We start from the raw sequence: 23,015 nt of genomic DNA on the forward strand, positions 1-23,015 counted from the left end.
TTTATTTATTTGACAGAGAGAGAGACACACAGCGAGAGAGGAAACACAAGCAGGGGGAATGGGAGAGGGAGAAGCAGGCTTCCCGTGGAGCAGTGAGCCTGATGTGGGGCTCGATCCCAGGACCCTGGGACCATGACCTGAGCCGAAGGCAGACGCTTAACGACTGAGCCACCCAGGCGCCCCTAAGCCTATGTTTTTGTCTGGAATACTAATTTAGATACTCTTTGATACTAATACTAATTTTGAACTCTTTTTTTTTTTAATTTAAGTTTTTAATTTTAATTCCAGTAGTTAGTTTCAGGTGTCCAGTGTAGTTATTCCACAATTCTGTAAATCACCCAGTGCTTATCATGATAAGTGTATATATTTTGAACTCTTGAGGGGAAGGAGAGTGTATTGGTTATTCATGTTGCATAAAAATTAACCCCAAAATTTAGCAGCTTAAAACAACATTTCTTATCTTACAGAGTTCCTGAGGGTCAGGAATTCGGAGTGCTTTAGCTGGGAGGTTCTGGCTCAGGGTCTCTGATGAGGTTGCAATCAATCAGTCTGTCAGCCAGGGCTGTAGTCACCTGAAGGCTTGACTGGGGCCCAGGGGATCTGCTGCCAACCCCACTCAAGTAACTGTTGACAGGAGGCTTCCGTTCTTTAGGACTTGGACCTCTGCATAGAGCTGCTAATTACTTGGTAGCTGGCTTCCACAGAATGAATGAACTGAGAGAGAGAGAGACAGACACCAAGACAGAAGCCATGGTGTCTTTTCCAGCCTCTCTCTGAAGTGAATACCGACTTTTCTGCTTGGTTCTATTGGTCACACAGAGATTGACCAGCAGTGTAAATACCAGGAAGTGAGGACCATCGGAGGCCATCTTGGAGGCTGGCTGCCCAGACCATATGTTGTACTCATATCCAGAGGAGAGTTCAGTCCATAATTATAATTTATTGTTCTCTTTGAACTGGGTCTAAATAGATCAAAGGAACAGGCCACACTATTCCTGTGTTTTCAGTTCTCTTGAGGAGCTATTTTTACTTGTCCTGTTATAAACCCCCTAAGACAGTGGATCTCAAAGTGTGATTCCTGGACTTCTGGGGAGGAGGGCATCGGTGAGACCCTTTCAGAGGTCTGTGAAGTCAGAACTGGTTTTATTTTAATACCCCTGCCTTGAGTCTTACACAGGCTGCAACAGTTTTACCTAGCATTGCTTTTGCACCATCAGTGCAAATGTCAACATAGTGAAAAGGGCCATTAACAGCAACTACTGAAAAATACCCCAAACCCAGACTGGTACAACTAGTACTACTAGTACTACTATTACCACCATCACTACCACCTCCTCCTCCTCCTCCTCTTCTCCCCCTCCTCCTCCTCAGTATTATTACCTCAGACATAGTTTTGAAAGGGTCTTGAATGTTTTCAGAAGTACAGACTGTAAATGAATTCTTGCCAAGAATATTTAATGAAATTACAGAAGAATCCATGTTAGGTCCAGTATTTATTGTTGAGGGGGAGTTAACTTCAGTTACCTACAGATATTTGGAATAACAAGTGGAGACGGGGTTTCCAAAGACCGTTTTCAGATTGTTTTTTGAAACAAGTAGCTTTAGAACCCTAGGTGAGGGAAATCGGGAAAGTAGAAACCAAACTGGCAAGTATTCAGAGGTGAATAATTATCACAGTAACAGTTCAGCTTTCTAATGAGAGAAGAAAAAAATGTTTTTCTGTTAACAGCTTTGGAAAGAGTATCACCACAAAATAGAGTTATTTGAAGGGGAAATGGAGAGGAAAAGTACAGTGAGTAAGCTCACAGAAATTCAGAGGTTGGTGGGTTTCGATATGTGTTTTTACCTTAAAATTTTTTCATATCTTCACTTGAAAGGCAAGAAAAGGGGCCATAGATTTTTTAAAAAGGGGTCTATGTCTGGGTGCCCGGGTGGCTCAGTCGTTAAGCGTCTGCCTTCGGCTCAGGTCATGATCCCAGGGTCCTGGGATTGAGCCCTGCATCGGGCTCCCTGCTCCACGGGAAGCCTGCTTCTCCCTCTCCCACTCCCCCTGCTTGTGTTCCCTCTCTCGCTGTGTCTCTCTCTGTCAAATAAATAAATAAAATCTTTTAAAAAAGGGGGGGGGTGTCTGTGTCCAGTTTCCTCTCAGCCCATCTCTCATTGTTCCCTTCCTCTCTGCATGCTAACTGGCAGACTGAAGGAAGACTGTTACACGGAAATGGGCATTTTTCAGAATAGGTTGAAAACCAGGAATTCCTTCAGTGTCTTTCCTTAGCTCCTTTCTCTTCCTACTGTGTGTTTCTCCCCAGAGCCCAATTTTATTTCTTATTCCTGACTCACATTGAGCTCAAGGTCTGCATTTCCAGCTCTTTGCTCATATTGCCCCAGAGATACACAGATGTTTCCTATCTCACCAGCTATTGGTGGTATTTGGTAGTTGCCCCCAGATGTTCTGCTTTCCATAATTTAGTTAATGGCATTATCATTCTTTCAGTTACACAGGCTTGAATTCTTGGATTTATCCTCAGTTCTTCTCTTTCCTTCAACAACAAAAGTCAAATCTTGTTGATTCCGTCCATTTCTGCAGTCTCTATCTTTCCTTATTTTTCCCATTACTCACATTTATGAGCTAATTGTTCCGTCTTTCCTAAATTTTTTCTAAATGGTCTTCTTTTTCTCTGTCTTCATCTAAACCTGAACTAGACACTATTGGCACCCATCTCTGAAACTGAGGACAGTGCCACCTCGTAGGGCATTTGGATATGTAAGGTCATTCATTGCTCATTTGCTTGACTGGAAAGCACTGCATGCATTTAGTAGGCAAGGGCCAGGACTCTTCGCTGTCCTGCAGTGAATGGGATGCTCCTACACAAAGAGAATGGACCTGCCTAAAATGACAGGAGCCTGTGTCTGGAACCGCGGCAAGTCTGTAACCTCAAACCAGTCTTGTCACTCCTCTGCCAAAAAACCGCGGTCTTTCCACACTGCATGCAGAAGTTTCCCCTCCCTCTGACTTTCAAGGCCCCAGCATACTCTTTCAGCTTGAATCTCTGCTGCATCCTCACATAGCTAGGCTCCACCCACATGAGACTCCTTGTTATGTCTTAAAACTTCCTTACTTTTTTTTTTTAATTTTTAAAAGATTTTAGGGGTGCCTGGGTAGCTTAGTCGTTAAGCATCTGTCTTTGGTTAAGGTCATGATCCCAGGGTCCTGAGATCAAGCCCCACATCAGTCTCCCTGCTCAGCGGGAAGCCTGCTTCTCCCTCTCCCACTCCCCCTGCTTGTGTTCCCTGTCTTGCTGTGTCTCTTTCTATCGAATAAATAAATCTTTATTTAAAAAATATCTTATTTATTTATTTGACCGAGAGAGAGAGAGAGAGAGAGAGAGTACAAGCAGGGGGAGTGGGAAGGAGAGGGAGAAGCAGGCTCCCCCTGAGCAGAGAGCCCGACGTGGGGCTCGATCCCAGGACCCTGGGATCATGACCTGAGCCGAAGGCAGATGCTTAACTCACTGAGCCACTCAGGCGCCCCTAAACTTCTGTACTTCATGGCCTTGCTTGGATGCCCCTATTGCCTTCTTCCTTTCCCTCCCATTCCTTTTTCGTCCATGGACTTGTTTGTCCCTTGTTAATGGACTGAAAGTGTTCCGAAAATGTTCCATCCTCTAACACCCATCTCAGAGATAAAGCCAAAAGCCACGTTCTTCATAAACTCCTCTCAGATTTTCTGCTATGGAGATTAAACTCTTTTCTTCCTCTACTTGTACACCCCTAAAACACTCTTCTTATCTTTCTTGTACTGTTTATTACCATCTGTCTGTCGCCATAATTGTCTTTCAACGAGGCTGAATATGAAAGCACTTTAAACTTGAGAAGCAAGTTCCTTGGCTCTTCTTTTTTTATTTTTATTTCACAAATTTTTTAAAAAAGATTTCATTTATTTGACAGAGAGAGGGAGGGAGCACAAGCAGGCGGAGCTGCAGGCAGAGGGAGAAGCAGACTCCCTGCTGAGCAGAGAGCCCAATGCAGGATTTGATCCCAGGACCCCAGGATCAGGACCTGAGCCGAAGGCAGACGTCCAACCAACTGAGCCACCTAGGCACCCCTTTAACAATTTTTTTATTTTTAAGTAATTTCTACACCCCAGCATAGGGCTTCAACTCATGATCAAGAGTCACGTGCTCCACCAACTGAGCCAGCCAGGCGCCCCTCCTTGGTTCTTCTAACCCAGTGTTCTCATCTGTAAAAAGTGTATAACAAATTCTGTTTATGCCACAGGGTTGCTAGGAAATTTAATCAAGGAAACACTTGTAAAAATATATTTTAAACTGCAAAGTGATAGGGTGATGAAGATGTCTCACCCACAAGTGGTTGTCTACTGGAGGACAAGCAGGTTCCAAGTCTTAGACATCCATGTACCTTTCACAACACTTGGTTCGTAGTTGAAATCTATTGAATTCTGTGAAATTAAGTATCACAAAGATGGAGCAGTACAGCTTCTTTCCGGTGTAGAAGCCTGGGACAAAAATGAAGCCAGTTTTTCTAGTTTTTTGGCGGGTGTGTGCATGACCAATCATGAAGCCTTGACTAACAGAGAATGTCCTTTTCAGATTGATGTAGGGCTCTGTTAGAGCCCCCAGCATCCTGCTTTTAGTGTTTAGGTCTAGGCTGCACATAGGGTCAGGTCATTTCCTACCCCTGCTAATAGTGCTTCTGCAGTAGCTAGCAGGCCCAAACTGGATAACCAGCCTTGCTTGTTCCGTAGTTACGTAACTACAGGCCTTATCAAATCTGTCCTGGCTTGTAGACGTGAGACACACGACAGCGTAGTCTTTTTAAGCATGGGATAAATGCCTCAGGACCTTTCCCTGGAAACAAGTGGAAAACAAAAGAGAATTTAACGTTTGAATGAGCAAAGGTTGGAGTTCAGTGAACATTTCCTGAGTGACTCCCAGGCATCATGGGAAATATGAAACAACTGGGAGACCTTGCCCTGGAGAGGATTGTACTACAGTCGGCAAGTGCTCAGGATGCTGAAGAACAGCTTGCTTGCTGGGTGTTAATGTGAATATTTGACTTGCCTTTGAGTAGGGATTATTAGATACTAACTGGAGATAGATGTCTTGCAATAGTTGTTCATGGAGCAATCAAACCATTTCAGAAAATTTGAAGAGATTTAGCAATTAGAATAAACATTCTTAACGTTACTTCTTAGCAGAATATTCATACTGTACTGTGAACTATATTTTTTGTATGGCATATTCCAGTGGTCTCGATGTTCTGAAAAGAAAATGTGCTGTTTGGGTGGAGAACGTTGGTAAAAGGGAAATGACTACTAGAGCACTGGCATTTGCTTAAATTCTTAGTTTTTTCTAAAAGGCCCATTGAACTTGTTGGATCTCCCCACCCCCACCCATACCAACATGTAGGTGTCTTAAATAAAAATAGACAATAAACAAAAGTTTAATAGGATGCTTAAAATATTTGAGTGTATTATTATGATGGCTATTTTCTCATTCCATTCTGAGTTCTAAACATAGCTGCTTGAATTGACTCCCTTCCTCTCCAAGCTTCGTTGCTAATTAACTGATAGGCATTGAGAACACAGTGTGTGTGAAACTTGTCATTTCAGTCCTGCTAGTTTTGCAGAGTTTGGGCTGTGCCTTCCTCTTCTAGAAACCTTTGTTTGCTCAAAGAGAAGCAGGAAAATACCGATTGCCTTATTTTAGTATAGGATTAAAATACATGTGGCAAGGACCTCATGGGGCCCAGCTGTTGGCTGGGTTTTCAATACAAATAGAGAAGAAGAATGTTTGCTACCTCTTTGAAAAATAAAGGCACTGTGCTCTTTTGCTATATGAAGGAAACAGCTGCCAAGATTTGATCTTTGAAGAATGGTGAGACATAAATGAGCCCTTGACTCTCTTAGTTATGGATTTGTCTTATTAAACATTCTTATAATGGACACAAATTAAGGCTTCGTAAGCCATAGGACACTGCTTATTTCTGTTCCGTAAGTATGGGTTACCAAGAGGAAAAGAATGTTCTTTCATGCCTGGCACCAGTTGGTTCAGTTCAAAATTTCAGTCCCATTTGTTGGAGTGGCTAGTTGAAGACAGATATGAGAAGACCCAAGATATTGAAGCTCAGCTGCTTTAGTGGTGATTGAAATGTGGCTCCAGCAGTTATGCTTTTTGTTTGTCTAATGTCAGCTAAATTCTGTCCTTTGTTATTTGCAGTTCTTTTTTTGTTGTTGTTGTTATTTGCAGTTCTTAACATTCTGAAATACAAGCAGTGGAGTTTCATAGGATTTTACTTCTTGGTGGGGCAGAGTTACTTCTTAATAGACTTTCTTGTTGGGGTATGGATTTTAAAACTGATATAGATTAGAAGTTATTTTCAAAGGCAAAGAAAGTTAGTGGAAAGTGCAAGATCACTTAAATCTTCATATACCATTGTGTAGTGTGTTTGTTAAATTTGAAAAGTCTGCACCTCCATTATCGTACAGTGTCAGAGGTCAGATGATTTGGATCTATGCCTTCCACTGGCTGAGATGACCAAGTGTAAGTGACGGAACACACTGCTTGTAGTTCCTCATAACTCCTGCAGTTTTCTGATGTGGCCTTCCTAGTGTAGAGATTCCTTAAAGGGCCTGTGAGGTGGGCTGGGTTAAGAAAAGAAAAGGAGAGGGCGCCTGGGTGGCTCAGTTGGTTAAGCGACTGCCTTCGGCTCAGGTCATGATCCTGGAGTCCCGGGATCGAGTCCCGCATCGGGCTCCCTGCTCAGCGGGGAGTCTGCTTCTCCCTCTGACCCTCCCCCCTCTCATGTGCTCTCTCTCTCTCTCATTCTCTCTCAAATAAATAAATAAAATCTTAAAAAAAAAAAAAAAAGGAGAGTCATTCGCAGAGCTAGTGCATATCACAGAGGTAATGATAGCAATGGCACTTCCCTTTTTCTGACCGTGAGTAAGTGGTGGCAGAGTTCAGAAGGTCTCTTACAAACAGAGGTGTGCTAAACTGCACTAGACCCACAAATAAGCTGGCCAGTCACTGAAACCATGCTCTAGTGGATTGAATCTTCAAGCTTCTTTTCCCTTTCCCTGCCTCATACGGGACACTTAGTGTTCCAGCCTAGTTTCATATGAACATTGAGAGGTCTTTTTTGCCCCACCAGTATGCATGAAATGAATGGAAAGGAAAGTTTTGCTCGGTGCTCTTCCTGCGATCCAAGATGGTAAATGCAAGACTATAAGGAGTGGGGTCATCTCTTCCAAAGGATAGGGACTAAGTGAGCTTTTTAGTGCAAAGCAAGGTGACAGTGCCTCTCATCTAAACTCTGGCTCTGGTCCTCCTGGTTTTGGGGGAACAGCCCAGCCCTTCTTACAGTCCTTGCCCTTTTGCTTTGGAATGGTGCCCATCAGTGAGGCGTGTATAATCATCTGATTGAAAAGGCTCTTCTGAGAGACCTTGGTGCTTTTTAAATGTTACTGAGCTAGTTTTCCATTCAGCACCAACCAGCCTGTGTTGGTGGATTTTGGACGCACCTAGGGGCTTAATGACTTGTGTGCTTTTCTCTCAGTTGCTTTGGAACCGTACTACTTTGAGATCCCCGAGCTGCATTGATCTTTATGTGTCATTACTTCATGGCGTTGATTAAAAATGTTTTCTAGTCATTTTCTTCATATAAAGATGTGCTTCAGGTTTCATTTGAAAGCAAAAACGATAAGAGGAGGGCTGCAGGAGAGAAGCGGGAGGACTCAGTGCATCTGTTAGCACTGACTCCCCTAGCCCTAGAGCATAATGATGCAGATTTAGATTAATTATGCAGCTGTTCTGAAATTTTACTCATTAAGCATCCTTAATCTGAATTCTTGTGTGCTCTTGCTGGAATGATACTGTCTTATTTAATGATGACATTGTCAATTTGCTTAGTGTGCTCAGAAATAACATTTCCAGGGCGGCTGGGTAGCTCAGTTGGTTAAGCTTCTGCCTTTGGCTCAGATCATGATCCCGGGGTCCTGGGATCGAGCCGCGCCTCAGGCTCCCTGCTCAGCGGGGAGCCTGCTTCTCCCTCTCCCTCTGCCACTACCCCCATTTGTGCTCTCTCTCTCTCTGTCAGGTGAATAAATAAAATCTTAAAATAAAGAGTAATGTGCTATTAACCAATCTGAAGACAAGAGACTGGTTATAGAAAGATGGTACCTGGCAACAGAGTTGCAAAACGTGTGAAATAATTGATCTTTGAAAGATATGAGCTATAATTATGGTGTTAGAGGGGCTTCAAAGTTAAACATCAGCTATGCACTTACTGTTTTCTTTCTAGGTGCATGCTATTACGATGCTAATCAGTCTATGTATGTGTTTGGAGGCTGTACCCAGAGCAGCTGCAATGCTGCCTTCAATGACCTCTGGAGACTTGACCTAAATAGCAAAGAGTGGATCCGACCTTTGGCTTCAGGTAAGAAATAAAATGCTGATCTTTGCCTTCTTACCAGGTAACTCCCTTTGCATGGTAATTCTATCCGGCTGTTTTGGTGTTGGTCTCTGGTACTGGGGCCCCAGGCCCTTTGTCAAATCTGCTGTGTAAATGCCAAAAGTAATGTGTTTGTATAAGGTCTTTGAAAAAAAAAAAAACACTTTATCCTGACTGTTGGTGCCCTGCCAGAATTGCTGTACTACTGTGTGAATTCACCTGTGTGGTTTTCTCAAGTGCTTGCACTGGCGTGATATGCTTTTTGGTATGAAGTTGAAGTAAGAGCAGAAACACAGCATTGTGAGAACTATAGTTGACTGACAGAAGCTGTTGTCCCAGGGCTAAGATCTCTGAATGAGCATCTTTTGTTGTCGCCAGCTCAGATATTTGGGGAGTGTATGGGACATGCCTCTACCGGTTACTCTTAACTCAGGAGTGTGGGAAGATTCTCGAGTAGGTGCATTCCTGCACAGTCCCACTATGCCACAATTCTAGCAAAAAGAAACTGTTTTCTCCTTTTTGACCTAACCTTTCTTGGGGCGGGTGGGAGATTTGTTTTGGCACTCTTGAGGCAGGACAATTTGAAAAGGCATAACCATAAGATTGAAGGAACTGGTGTGATGGAGAAATAGAGTCCACTGAGCATAAAGTACTCTACTAGATTTGTTGGCAAGCTTTTCCCAGACATTCATTTGGTTTTTCAAGGTCAGAATTCACACTAGGACTAAGGAAACTGAGGTTTTCCTTGAGTAGATGCTTTACTTATTTAGGTCTTGATTTACTACTTTGATTACTAGATGGGGAGCGACTTGGTATAGTAGAAAGGGCCCTGAGTTTCATTTCCTGGCATAATAGCCAGTTCTCCATATATCTGTGAACAGGTGACTGCATCTCTCTGGGACAAATACGGAGTAGGACTAGATGATTCTATTTTCCAGTGGGTTGGGAAGGCTAGTTTATGCTTCCCTTTTTTTGTGTAATGACTGCTATGAATGTCTAGGCCAGGGACTTAAAACCGTTTTATGAGATGAAGCTGTATTTTGCTCCCCCAAAGCTGTAAGCTCCTATTCCTTCCCCTGCAGTAGGCAAACATAGGAGGCAGGATCCTACTGACAGCAGGTACTCACAGGTGGGGTTGGGGTTTGCATAGATGAAATTCTTTATTAAAATCATTAAAAAGATGACCAAGTGTTAATCTTTTAAAATTTTTGGAAGTTGGTACTATTTTAGGGCCCTCAGAATTGTGTACTTTGGAGAGTTTCCTTTTCTATCCCTTTGTCCCCTGTTGCACTTTGTGTAATACTGATTAATATTTGGAAATGTAGACTATCTCTTCAGCTTAAGCATCCTGTTGCCACTGTACTTGGTGTCCAGGTCCCATTTCAGAGCAGCTTTGATTATTCCAGTCACAAAATACTAATACTTTCTTTCTCTATTTTGTAACCAAGCTTTATGCCTTTGATAATTTGAACTAAGCACTGCTCTTTCTTCTAGAAGTGAAGCTCTGGACTGTGGGACCTTCATAACCCATTGCTAACTACTGTGCTTATTTTCCCTTATTTCTCCCTGTAAGGTAGACATGGGACTTCTTTTTTTTAAACCACTAAGACTATGTTTTGAAGTATCAGAGAAATAACTGACTTTAAAAATACAATGTCAGGGGCTCTGGGTGGCTCTGTTGGTTAAGTATCCAGCTCTTGGTTTTGTCTGAGGTCATGATCTCACAGTCATGGGATTGAGCCCCGTATCAGGCTCCGTGCTCGGTGGGGAATCTGCTTGAGATTCTGTCTCTCCCATTCCCTCTCCCCCACTCTTGTGCACCCGCATGCGCACGCTCTCTCTCTCAAATAAAAATCTTTCAAAAAAATAAAGTAAAAAATAAAAATACAAAGTTAGACTATTTCCTTTTATAAAACATAGAAACTCCTCAAGGCTTAATTTTCTAACAAAGTGTCTCGAAGAATCTGCTGGCCACTTCACTCTAATCTACAATTAAAGCCTAGCTTTAAAGGGGGAAAAACAGCTATTTGAAATGTCTACTTTTTAAACAAACAAACAAGCACTAGTTTTTAATAAAGAATGCTATGAGGGGCGCCTGGGTGGCTCAGTCGTTAAGCGTCTGCCTTCGGCTCAGGTCATGGTCCCAGGGTCCTGGGATCGAGTCCCGCATCAGGCTCCGCGCTCGGCCGGGAGCCTGCTTCTCCCTCGCCCACTCCCCCTGCTTGTGTTCCCTCTCTCGCTGTGTCTCTCTCTGTCAAAAAATAAATAAAATCTTAAAAAAAAAAAACAAAACTATGAGATTCTCCTTCAGGCAGAAATCCCATGGGAAGATTGCCTGAGGAAATGTTTCTGTCTGCTGTCATGAGTCCCAACCAAAATTACTTCATAACAAACATCAGCGAGTCTTTCTGAACAAAATACAGTTGTTGATGTGCCTTGGTGTGCCTGACGCACCCATTTTAGTGCTTGGAGGTGGGTAGGTTGGAAGGTGGCTGAAGCCTCCGGAGGGTGCCTGCCACCCTGTGGTGTCAGCTGTGAAGTCTTCTCACGTGTGAGCATTTGTCAGCAGTGAGTATTCAAAGCAATAGCCTAAACAGGGTTCAGTCTTCGGGAAAGTGTAGCGGTACGAAGAAGAGCATCAGACAAGCCGGAGGGGGCAGTTTCATTTGGAGTGGAGAGTCTTTCTGGAGAGTGCTGGTGCATCAGGTGTCTCTTTCCTTGTTTATTTGCTGATAGTGCAGGTGAGACTGGAGCCTTCTCATTTTGGGTGGTGTCCTAACCCACTCAGGCTGCCATAGCAAAGTAACATAGACTAGGGGCTTAAACAACACTTTATTTCTCATGGTTCTGGAGGCTGGGAGTCCAAAGTCACAGTGCTGGTGAGGGCTGTCTTACTGGCTTTCAGGCAGCTGCCTTCTTGCTCTGTCCTCACCTGGCAGAGGTAGAGTTCTGGTGTCTCATCCTCTTTTTATAAGAGCACTAGTCCCATTATAAAGGCCTCAACCTTATAACTTCATTAAATCTGATTATCTCCCAAAGGTTCCATCTCCAAAGGCCATCACATTGGTGTTAGGGCTTCAACATACGAATTTTGATAGGACACAGTTCAGTCCATAGCCATTGGAATTAATGTGACTTGCCCCTGAAACCTTGTTAGTTCCTTTTGAAATGATGTAAGTGCTCCATCTGGAGGGAGCATGGTAGTGACCAGTGTTAGAATGACAGCTCTCATGGCTGAGTGAGACCTCGGGAGGCCTGGCTGGCTCAGTCGGTAGAACATGTGACTCTTGATCTCAGGGTTGTGAGTTCTAGCCCCACATTGGGTGTGGAGCCTACTTAAACAAACAAACAAACAAACAAACAAACAGGGGCGCCTGGGTGGCTCAGTTGGTTGGGCGTCTGCCTTTGGCTCAGGTCATGATCCCAGGATCCTGGGATCGAACCCCGTGTCAGGCTCCGGGTCAGCGGGGAGCCTGCTTTTCCCTCTCCTCCCCGCTTTTGCTATCTCTGTCTCTCTCTCAAATAAATAAAATCTTAAAAAAAACACACACACACACACACAAAACAGCTGAGTGAGACTTACTACGGCTACACCTACCTACAGCTGCTGCTTCTCAGGCATTTCCAGTGAGGTACCTCCTCCTCCCTTTACAGCTAATATTGTAGCCCCTCCTCTCATGAAGCTTATATTGTATTGGGGGAGAAACAAAAACAAACAAAGTATGAAGAAAACAAGGAATGAGATAGAATAAGAGGGGAAGAGCTACTTTAAACAGGAGGCAACATTCTTTGCTGAGATTTGAAGGATGAAGAGAGAGTGAGACCAGCATGTGCAAAGACCCTGGGACAGCAAAGAATAGGACATATTGGAGGACCTGAAAGCAGACCTTTGTGGATGTAGCGTGATGAGCAAGGAGTAGAGTGGTGGAGATGGAGTTGAGATGTAGACAGGAGGCAATTCATTCCCACCCCAAGGTCTGGGAGATTTTGAAATTTTAAGCAGAGGAATATTATCCAATTTACATTTTAAAGAACACTTTTGCTGCCATTTAGGAAATGGATTGAAGAAGTCACAAGAACAAAACAGAGACCGGCTAGGAGGCCATCACAGTGGTATGGGTGAGAAGAGGTAATGACTTGGACTAGAGTCCTAGTGGTAGAGAGAAAGGGTAGCATATGAATTTGAGCTGAAATTTTATAATAAAATCAACAGGACTTCTTGGTGGATTGGCTCTGTGAGGGTGAGAGGGTTAGTCTAGACTGATTTAGGTTTCAGGTTTGGCAGCTAGGTAGATAGTGGGCCCATTGGCTAAAATGGAGAATAAATATTTGGAAGAAGTTTAAGTTTTGATTTCTTTATACATTTAAGGGGTGGTATCCCATAATTAGTTGTTGTGAGAGTTTCACATTTAAAATAGAGTGCCTGCCTTCCCTTAAATGACGCCATAACCCTTCCTTTTGTTTAGTTAATTCTACTCTCATCCTTCATTTGTTCTGACAGCAAATATTTATGGATTTCCTACTCTGTGTCTGGTATTGTTTCAGATGCTGGGGATACATGAATGAATAAAACAGACAAAAATCCCACTCGTAATGGAGATCAAATCCAAATGAGGGAAGACAGATACTTAAAATGACAAATAATGTTGGGCACCTGGGTGGCTCAGTCGGTTGAGTGTCTGACTTTGGTTTGGGTCATGATCTTGGGGACCTGGGATTGAGCCCCGTGTTGGGCTCTGTGCTCAGCGGGGAGGCTGCTTGTCCCTCTCCCACTGCCCCTCCCCCGCTTACCCTTGCACACAGTCTCTCTCTCTCAAATAAATAAAATCTTTTAAAAAAATAATAAATAAATGACAATATAATATAATATGTTAGAAGATGATTAAGCTACTGAAGCGAAATAATAGCATGGTTAAGGGGGTCAGGGATAGGGGGACTACAGCTGGGGTGACTAGGGTAGACCTCACGGAGGAGGCAACATTAGATCAAAGACTTGATTGGGTAAAAGAAGTGAACCAAATGAATATCTAAGAAAACAACATTACAAACAGAGGGAATATCCAGTGCAAAGGTCCAGAGGTAGGAGTGTGCTTGGGACAGTCCAGGGATAATGACAAATCAGTGTGACTAGCACTGGGTGAAGAAAGGAGAGTATACTGGCAGAGGGGGTTGGGCAAATAATGGAGGGAAATGTGTCATACATGTAGGACATCCTGGCTGTTGTAGGGGCTTTTTCACATTTTTTTTGAGTGAAGTGACTAGTCATTTAGGGTTCTGAGAAGACTGTGTAAGAGGACAAGTGTGGCAATGAGGAGGCCAGCTAAGAAGTGGTAGCAATAATCTAAGCGAGAAATGATGGTGACATGGACTAGGGTGTTGTCAGGAAGTTAAGAACTGGATGGATTGGACAGAGGGAACAGGATTTGCCCATGGTTTGGATGTGGAGTATGGAAGACAGAGAGGAGTCAAGGATGGCCCTAGGGATTTTTAGCCTGGGCATTTGAAGGAATGGTGTTGCCATTAACTAAGGTGGGTAAGAGTGTGGGTGGTCAAGGTTGGCAAAGTGCAGGAGACGTGAGAAATTCAGTTTGAAACATACGTTGAAACACCCATTTGGACATCCAGGTGGAGATGTGTCTGGAGTTCTGGGAGACACGTAGGCTAGAGATATTTGTCTAGATAGTCAAATGGAAGTTATTAGCATATGGATGGATTTAAAACCACGAGGCAGGGTGAGATTGCCAGGGGAGTGAGTAAAGATAGTAGAGGAGGAGGGTAAGTCTGGGACATAGCAGTATTTGGAGATCAGGGAGGAGAGGGGGAAACAACAAAAAACTAGAAAAGGAACACTCAAGGAGGTGGGGGGAAAACCAGGAGAACGTGGCATCTTAGAAGTCACCATACTGGAAAGTGTTTCCAGGAGAGTGGAGATAATCAGCCTGGTCCTACACAGTGAAGAGGTCCAGTCATTTGAGGACTTAGGATTGTCCTTAAAATTAGTAAAGAGTATTTTTTTTTTTTAAACAATAGAAATTTATTTTTTTTATTTAAATTTTTTATTGTTATGTTAATCCCCATACATTACATCATTAGTTTTAGATATAGTGTTCCATGATTCATTGTTTGTGCATAACACCCAGTGCTCCATGCAGAACGTGCCCTCCTCAATACCCATCACCAGGCTAACCCATCCTCCCAACCCCCTCCCCTCTAGAACCCTCAGTTTGTTTTTCAGAGTCCATTGTCTCTCATGGTTCTTCTAGTAAAGAGTATTTTTGATGAGCGATAAGGATGAAAGCGTATTTGGAAAGGTTTCAAGACAATGGGAAGAGAGGAATTGAAGACAGGAAGTATAAACAGTGCATTACAGTTTTTGAAGTTTTGCTGTAAAAGAGAGCAGAGAAATGAGATGCTAAGTGGAGGGGAATGTAGAATTGAGAGATTTATTTTTAAGATGACAGATTGTATAGCATATTCATGCTGATGGGAATGATCTAGAGAGAGGAATGGGTGTGGATGGAGGGGAAGGATTGTTAGAGCTGTGTCCTCCAGTGGTGAGAAAGGCAGAGGGGTTAGCTGTGGATGGGAGCATTGACCACTTATCCAGAGGAACAGGAAGGGTTGTGTGATTGCAGATGCTGGCGGATGGATAGATGTGGGAACTGGTGGAAGTTCTTACTGATTGCTTTATCACTCAGATAAAATAACTGAGGGTGGGACAGAACAGAAGCCTTTGGAAATCCTGGCGGGTGATTATGAATGTACAGTTGTCTACGTTGTAGTCTTTGCCAGACGGTTCTAGGAAGTTGAATGTTTCACCTTCTGGTGTTGTACTAAGGGAACACCTTAATTCTTAATCAGCCTGTGTTTGGTTCCCAAAGCAACTGCACAGTTCTTGGGATAGGTTCTTCAGAAGACTAATGTTTAAACCGCTGTTTCTAAAATACCCGTTCGTCAGACTGAGGCTAATTTTGGCATCTGTTTAATATATAATATCATCAGTCACAGCCTTTTTTGGTTACTTCAAATCACAGTAGAGATTTTCAAGCATACATTTTTATTTTTTTTATTTTTTATTTTTAAAGATTTTATTTATTTATTTGACAGAGAGAGACACAGCAAGAGAGGGAACACAAGCAAGGGGAGTGCGAGAGGGAGAAGCAGACCTCCCGCCGAGCAGGGAGCCTGATGCGGGGCTCGATCCCAGGACCCTGGGATCATGACCTGAGCCGAAGGCAGACGCTTAACAACTGAGCCACCCAGGCGCCCCTCAAGCATACATTTTCACACTTAAAATTGGAGTGTCCTGATTTTTCAAAACTTCTTAAACATTAGCCCATACCCATTTACAAAAGGGGAACAAGTTTCAGTGTTCGAATTTTCCACAGGTAGGAGAGTCGGTAACTGTTAGGGGAAGATTTAAAGCCCAGTCTGTCATCTCTGTTAACTAGTCCCTGAGCACAGTAGATTTTCCCACTACATTCTCCCCATAGAATCTTCTTGCCCAATAAATCCTTTTGCTTTTCATTTTCTTCCCTGTCAGTCACACATGAAATTCCAATTGACAGCTTATGGTTCGGGACCTTTGTTTTAGAAAACACTCAAGACAGAGATACACAACCGAGCCACGAGCCATGTGTTCTGGTCTTGGCTTTGCCACTCCTGGACCGCTTGCCTCTGAACTTAAAATCCTTAATCACTTCTGCATTCTTTGGGCCTCCATTTCCTTCTCTGTGAAAGAAGAAGAGACAGGATCACTGTTTCTAAAAATCCCATAGCAGATCACTTTTATCCAAGTCATCTAAAAATACTAAAAATAATAGATTCCTCAACCTCATACCAGACTCACCTTATCTCAAGGGGTTGGGGATAGAGTGATGGATTTTTTATTTTTTTTATTTTTTTTATTTTTTTTTTTTTTTAAAGATTTTATTTATTTATTTGAGACAGAGAGAATGAGAGAGAGAGAGCACATGAGATGGGGGAGGGTCAGAGGGAGAAGCAGGCTCCCTGCCGAGCAGGGAGCCCGATGCGGGACTCGATCCAGGGACTCCAGGATCATGACCTGAGCCGAAGGCAGTCGCCTAACCAACTGAGCCACCCAGGCGCCCAGAGTGATGGATTTTTTAAAAAAAACAGAAAATGTCCCAGTTGATTCTAAACCTAGCTAAATTTGGAAATCCTGGATCCCTACGAAATCTTTTGGCTTTCTCATGTGCAATCTGTGACCTCACTTTGTTATCACAGTCTGTTAGGTGAATGTGTAATATGCAGAGCTGCACTCCCTAACTGTTGTTAAGGAAGGATGGCTGCTCTGTGCTCTCTTAAACTGCTTCTTTGTAGAAAGAGCTACCTTTTACACCCTGGTTAGTCAGGAGTGGCCTGCTGTCTGAGGAAATGTGTATGGACACCCTTGAGAGGGTTTTGGGGGTGGAATGTTGGTGGTCTCAGATTATTTAAACATACTATCTAACCTTCAAACCAACCCAGTTAGGTTGGCACTACTACTATCCCCATTTTACAGATGAGGAAACTGAAGCTCAGAAAATCACCTAGTAATTTACCTAAGATCACACAGCCAATAAATGATGGAGCAGTGATTGAAACCCAAGATTTTGCCTCTAAAGTCTGTGTTCTTTCTACTCTGTCATGCTGTGAGTAGTTTTCTTTTTTCTTTTTTTTCTTTTAAAGATTTTATTTATTCATTTGAGACACAGATACAGAGAGAGAGAGAGAGAGCAGGGGGAGAGGCAGAGGAAGAGGGAGAAACAGGCTCCCTGCTGAGCCAGGAGCCCGACATGGGGCTTGATCCCAGGACCCTAGGATCATGACCTGAGCCGAAGGCAGACGCTTAACCGACTGAGCCACGCAGGCGCCCCTAGTTTTATTTTTTCTATAATTTATTTCACGTTACCTATTTTTTAAAAACTTTTTAAATAGACTTTTTATTTTATTTTATTTTATTTTTTTTAAAGATTTTATTTATTTATTTGAGAGAGAGAGAATGAGAGAGAGCACATGAGAGGGGGGAGGGTCAGAGGGAGAAGCGGGCTCCCTGCTCGATGCGGGACTCGATCCAGGGACTCCAGGATCATGACCTGAGCCGAAGGCAGTCGCTTAACCAACTGAGCCACCCAGGCACCCTAGACTTTTTATTTTAGAAGAGAACAGAGTTCCCATATACCCACACCCAGCTTTCCCTATTGTTAATATCTTGCATTAGTATAGTACATTTATGACAATGAATGAACCAGTACTGATACATTATTATTAAATAAAAAGTCCCTACTTTACTCTGATTTCCTTATTATTTTAAAAAATATTTTATTTATTTGAGAGAGTGAGAGAGCACAAATGGGAGAGTGGCAGAGGGAGAGGGAGAAGCAGACTCCCGCTGAGCAGGGAGCCGGACTCGGGGCTCGATCCCAGCACCCCAAGATCATGACCTGAACCAAAGGCAGACACTTAACCCATTGAGCCACCCAGGCGCCCCCTTATTATTATTTTTTTAATCTAAAGTCTTTTATCTGTTCCAAGATCCCATCTTAGGATACATTACATTTAGTCTTTATGTCTCCTTAGATTCCTCCTGCCTATGACAGTTTCTCAGACTTTCCTTGTTTGATGATCTTGACAGTTTTGAGGAGTACTGTCAGATATTTTGTGGACTGTCATTCGGTTTGGGTTTGTCTGAGGTCTTTCTAACGGTTAGATTAGAGTTACGGGGTTTTTAAAAAAATTTATTTATTAGAAAGAGAAAGGGGGGCGTGGTAGAGGGAGAAGCAGGCTTCCCGCCGTGCAGGGAGCCCAATGCGGGGCTCGATCCCAGGACCCTGAGATCATGACCCGAGCCGAAGGCAGACGCTTAACCGACTGAGCCACCCAGGCACCCCGAGTTACGGGGTTTGAGGAGGAACCGCCACAGCAGTAGAGCATCCTTCTCATCACATGCTATCAAGAGAACATACTATGAACATGATTTATTGCTTTTGATAACCTTGATCACCTGGCTGAGATGGTGTATCTTAGATTGCTCTACTGTAAAATTTTTCTTTTTTTTTTTTTTTTTTGCCCTTTCTTAAAAATTATTTTTTCAGGGCACTGGGTGGCTCAGTTGGTTAAGCGTCCAACTCTTGATCTCAGCTCAGGTCTTGATCTCAGGGTCGTGAGTTCAAGCCCTATGTTGGGCTCCATGCCAGGCATGGAGCCTACTTAAAAAAAAAAATTTTTTTTTTCTAGTTTATTTTTCTTTCTTTTCCTGTGATTCCCTTTATTTGTAGTTGTCCTTGGTCCTTGATCTTCCATGGAATTTGGGGGGAATAACTAAGCTATCTGGCTGTTATGTTTATCATCAGAGTCAGGAAAGGAAAATGAGCAGAGGGTGTGTCATTTGAAGAAAAATTTTCAAAGCTTAGGAAATTTTTAAATATCAACATGACTTTTTAAAACTTTTTGGTGGGGAGCAGAATGCTGAAGACAACATCTTTTTTATTATGACCTAGCACATCCAGATCTTTCCAGCTACCCAGAGCCAAAAGCTCTACTGGAAATAATTTTGTTTCATTAGGACTGTTCCCTAAATGAATAATAACATCTTCCAAAATCACTGAGTAATCCAGCAGAAAAACTAGTTTACTTTTGGAGTTGGATAGCAAAAAGAAAGAGTATTGGTCATATCGGTCGTATCAGATGTCTGTGGGAAGGCCAGGATAGCCTTAGAAGCTGGAAAGTTCTGGAACTGTCCAGAAATAACTGCCCAGAGTGTCATTGTTTCTCTTCCTATGTAAATGAAACCTTAAAAATGATGCACATAGGGCTCTTGGATCCATTGATGTTGTGCTGTCCTGTGTCTGGTAGAAAAGTTTAGTCTTAGGTTCTCTACTGCCTTTTCCTGAGCTGTGGTAACGTGTCCAGGAAATGTCAAAACAAGTAAGGGAGTGTGGGACTGATACCTGGCACCAGGTATAACCAAAACAGCTAACCAGGAGAGTCTGTTCTAGAAAAGATCACACAGTCCTTTCCTCGGTGTAGGTCCCAGGTGTCAGTGTTAACATTGAAATAGCTGAATGTGGAATTTTAAAAATAATGTATTAGTGTACTTACTCATAGGCATTAGATTCTGCTTTTTAGTATTGTTTTGCATCTAAACACTTTATACATTTTTTTAAATTACCATTATATGCAGATGTGTTCTGAGAATGCCAGTTCTGTGGAGATGAGAGAGAGGTGGATGCTTATCAACTGGTAAATATCGGACCATATAACAAGAGGACACATATGCCTTTCAAATACACTCCAAGCTCCTGTTCTCTGTTCTGAAAACAGGTCATTAGGGGTGCCTGGGTGGCTCAGTCGGTGAAGCGTCTGCCTTTGGCTCCGGTCATGATCCCAGGGGCCTGGGATCGAGTCCTGCATTGGGCTCCCTGCTCGGCGGGGAGTCTGCTGGTCCCTCTCCCTCTGCCTGCCTGCCCCCCCACTACCCCCCGTCAAATAAATAAACAAAGTCTTAACAAAGAGAGAGGGAGAGAATTCTGGGCTTTCATATCTGCGCACTGTTATCCTGTCTGCCTACCATCTTGACAAGCAGTTTTTGGTGGCTCTTGGGTTTCCTGTGCAGTAAAACTCTCAGACCATCTAGTGTTCCTGTTTTTCTCAGGTATCCACATAACCTCCCCTCCCCCCAACAGCACTTGGTGTGTTATGAGCACAGTAAACTTCATTTTGCATGATGCTTTATCCCTATGTATCTCCGTTGCTATATAGATTTTATTCCTGACTCCTGCCGCATGGATGACACTGTTGGTTTTTAGGACACTCAGCAATGCCTTGTACCAGCTCCTGCCCAGTGCATATTATTTGGTTGTTTATTCTCTATACAGTCAGGATTGGTCCAGTTTCTCAAGGTTTCTAGCTCTTGTAACTTTGAGAAGATTTGTAAAGGATCTATTGGGTGGTCTTTCTTGGTGGGCGAGGGTTGTGATGGGTCATTTATTAACTTGAAATATCAACAAATCCTTGGATACTACCTTATCCTTTCAAAGCTTAGAAGCTACCTCTCATCTCTTTGGGAAATGAACTCCTGAACTGTTGCTTTAATGAATCCTACTTTTCACACAAGCAGTGCCCCGGATAATTTCCTCTGTTCCATAATTCTCTCTAGAAGTGGTTATGGGCTATGGATTTTATATTTGATTTGTTGGCTTTTATGCTGTGTTCCTTTTTTGTCTTCTTTCCCATTTTAGTAAGGTTTCTGAAATCCATTGCCCAATCTTAAAATGTTTCTTGCTGTTTGTTTGATTTACATGTGTGAGTTATAGCATGATTGCATTTTATTTGAGGAATATGTTCTTGAAGACCTCACATAATGAATTTTCTGGCAGTGGATCAGTGGTCTTTCTGTTTACTGGTTAAAGCGGTGGGTGATGCCATGTGACAGTGGCATAAACATGGTTGATAGTTCAGTCTATCAGCTCAGACATTAGCTGTTCTTTTTTTCTCAACGATACTTTTTTAAGACATAATTTATATATAGTAAAATGAACAAATCTTAAGTACACAGCTCCGACTTGTAAAAGCATGTATACAGGGATGCCTGGGTGGGGTGGCTCAGTCGGTTGAAGGTCCAACTCTTGATTTCAGCCCAGGTCGTGATCTCAAGAGTCCTGGGATTGAGCCCTCCCTGCGTCAGGCTCTGCACTTCGCACTCAGCAGAAAGTCTGCTTGAGGTTCTCTCTCTCCCTCTCCCCCCACCACTCTCTTTCTCAAATAAATCTTAAAAAAAAAAAAAATATGTAGGGGCACCTGGGTGGCTCAGTTGGTTAAGTCCCTGACTCTTGATTTCAATTCAGGTCATGATCTCAGGGTTGTAAGATCAAGCCCCACGTCAGGCTCTGTGCTGGGCGTGGAGCCTGCTTAAGATTTTCTCTCTCTCCCTTCCCCTCTGCCCCTCTCCCAACACATGTGTGCTCTCTTAAAAAAAAAAAAATTTGAGGGGTGCCTGGGTGGCTTCGTCATTAAGCGTCTGCCTTCGGTTCTGGTCATGATCCTGGGGTCCTGGGTCGAGCCCCAGATCAGGCTCCCTGCTCGGCGAGGAGCCTGCTTCTCCCTCTCCCTCTGCCCCTGCTTGTGTTCCCTCTCTCGCTGTCTCTCTCTGTCAAATAAATAAATAAAATCTTTTTAAAAATTGAATAAATAGGGGCGCCTGGGTGGCTCAGTCGGTTAAGCGTCTGCCTTCGGCTCAGGTCATGATCCCAGGGTCCTGGGATCAAGCCCCGCATCGGGCTCCCTGCTCAGCAGGAAGCCTGCTTCTCCCTCTCCCACTCCCCCTACTTGTGTTCCCTCTCTCACTGTGTCTCTCTCTGTCAAATAAATAAAATCTTAAAAAAAAATAAAAAAATAAAAATTGAATAAATAAATAAAACTCATTAAAAAAAAGTGTATACAGCCATGTGATTATCACCCAGGTCAAGATACAAAATACTTCTATCACTTCAGAAAGTTCCCTCATGCCTTTTCCTATCAATACCACTCCCCACAGAGGTAACCACCTTTTGACTTCTAAGTGATTTGAGATTCATCTTGGTTTGTTTGAGATTCATCTGTGTGGTTGCATTTACCAGTGGTTTTTCCTTTTCATTGCTGTGAGTGTTCCATAACGTGAATATACTACTGTTTTTTTTTTTTAACCCATCCTCCTGTTGATGGATACTTGGGTTATTTCTATTTTGAATATAGTTGCAGTTAACATTCTCATATAAGTTTGTGGACATATCATTCATTTCTTACTTACTTAAGACCCACTTATCAACTTTAAGAAATATTCTAGGGGCGGCACCTGGATGGCTCAGTCGGTAGAGCATGTGACTCTTGATCTCGGGATTGTCAGTTCGAGCCCACACTGGCTGTGGAAATTACTTAAAAATAATAATAATAAAAATCTTTAAAAAAAGAAAAGGAATATTCTAGATATGGTGAGTATCCCAGAGAGTCCTCTGTTCACTTAGTCCTGCTCTAAGTAGGAAGATCTGATGATGTAACTAAGTATTATAGAGGGTTGGGGAGGAACGAGATCTTTAATAATTAAAGATACTGCTCATAATGAGGGCCTCCCCACCGAAAGTGATGGGAAGAATGTGTTGGAAGAGGGAGGGAGGCTGGTTGGTAACACCATTAAGAGCTTGGTTTTTGTGCCAGGCAGACACAGGTTTGCATCAGATCTCTGTTGCTCAGTAACTGGCAACCTTAAATGGGTTATTTAACATCTCATTTGCCTTACCTTTTTTTTTTTTTTTTTAAGATTTTATTTATTTGACAGAGAGAGACACAGTGAGAGAGGGAACACAAGCAGGGGGAGTGGGAGCGGGAGAAGCAGGCTTCCCGCTGAGCAGGGAGCCCGATGCGGGGCTCGATCCCAGGACCCTGAGATCATGACCTGAGCCGAAGGCAGACGCTTAACGACTGAGCCACCCAGGCGCCCCTTGCCTTACCTTTAGAGTAGAGATGGTAATACCTACCTTTCCTAGTTTCTATTCAGATTTTATCCC

The 23,015-nt window shown here is 43.0% G+C and overlaps 1 protein-coding gene across 1 annotated transcript in view; it reads left to right on the top strand.

Annotated features, from left to right (window-relative positions):
• The window catches only part of FBXO42 (F-box protein 42), a 103,926-nt gene that overhangs the window by 61,146 nt on the left and 19,765 nt on the right, over positions 1-23,015 (top strand). The window contains exon 4 of the mRNA XM_032392901.1: positions 8,323-8,457. Coding sequence (XP_032248792.1) covers positions 8,323-8,457 — 135 coding nt within the window. The remainder of the gene's footprint in view (positions 1-8,322; positions 8,458-23,015) is intronic.

This window comes from Phoca vitulina, unplaced genomic scaffold (genome assembly GCF_004348235.1).
Source record: "Phoca vitulina isolate PV1807 unplaced genomic scaffold, GSC_HSeal_1.0 scaffold2, whole genome shotgun sequence".
NCBI classification, from domain to species: domain Eukaryota; kingdom Metazoa; phylum Chordata; class Mammalia; order Carnivora; family Phocidae; genus Phoca; species Phoca vitulina.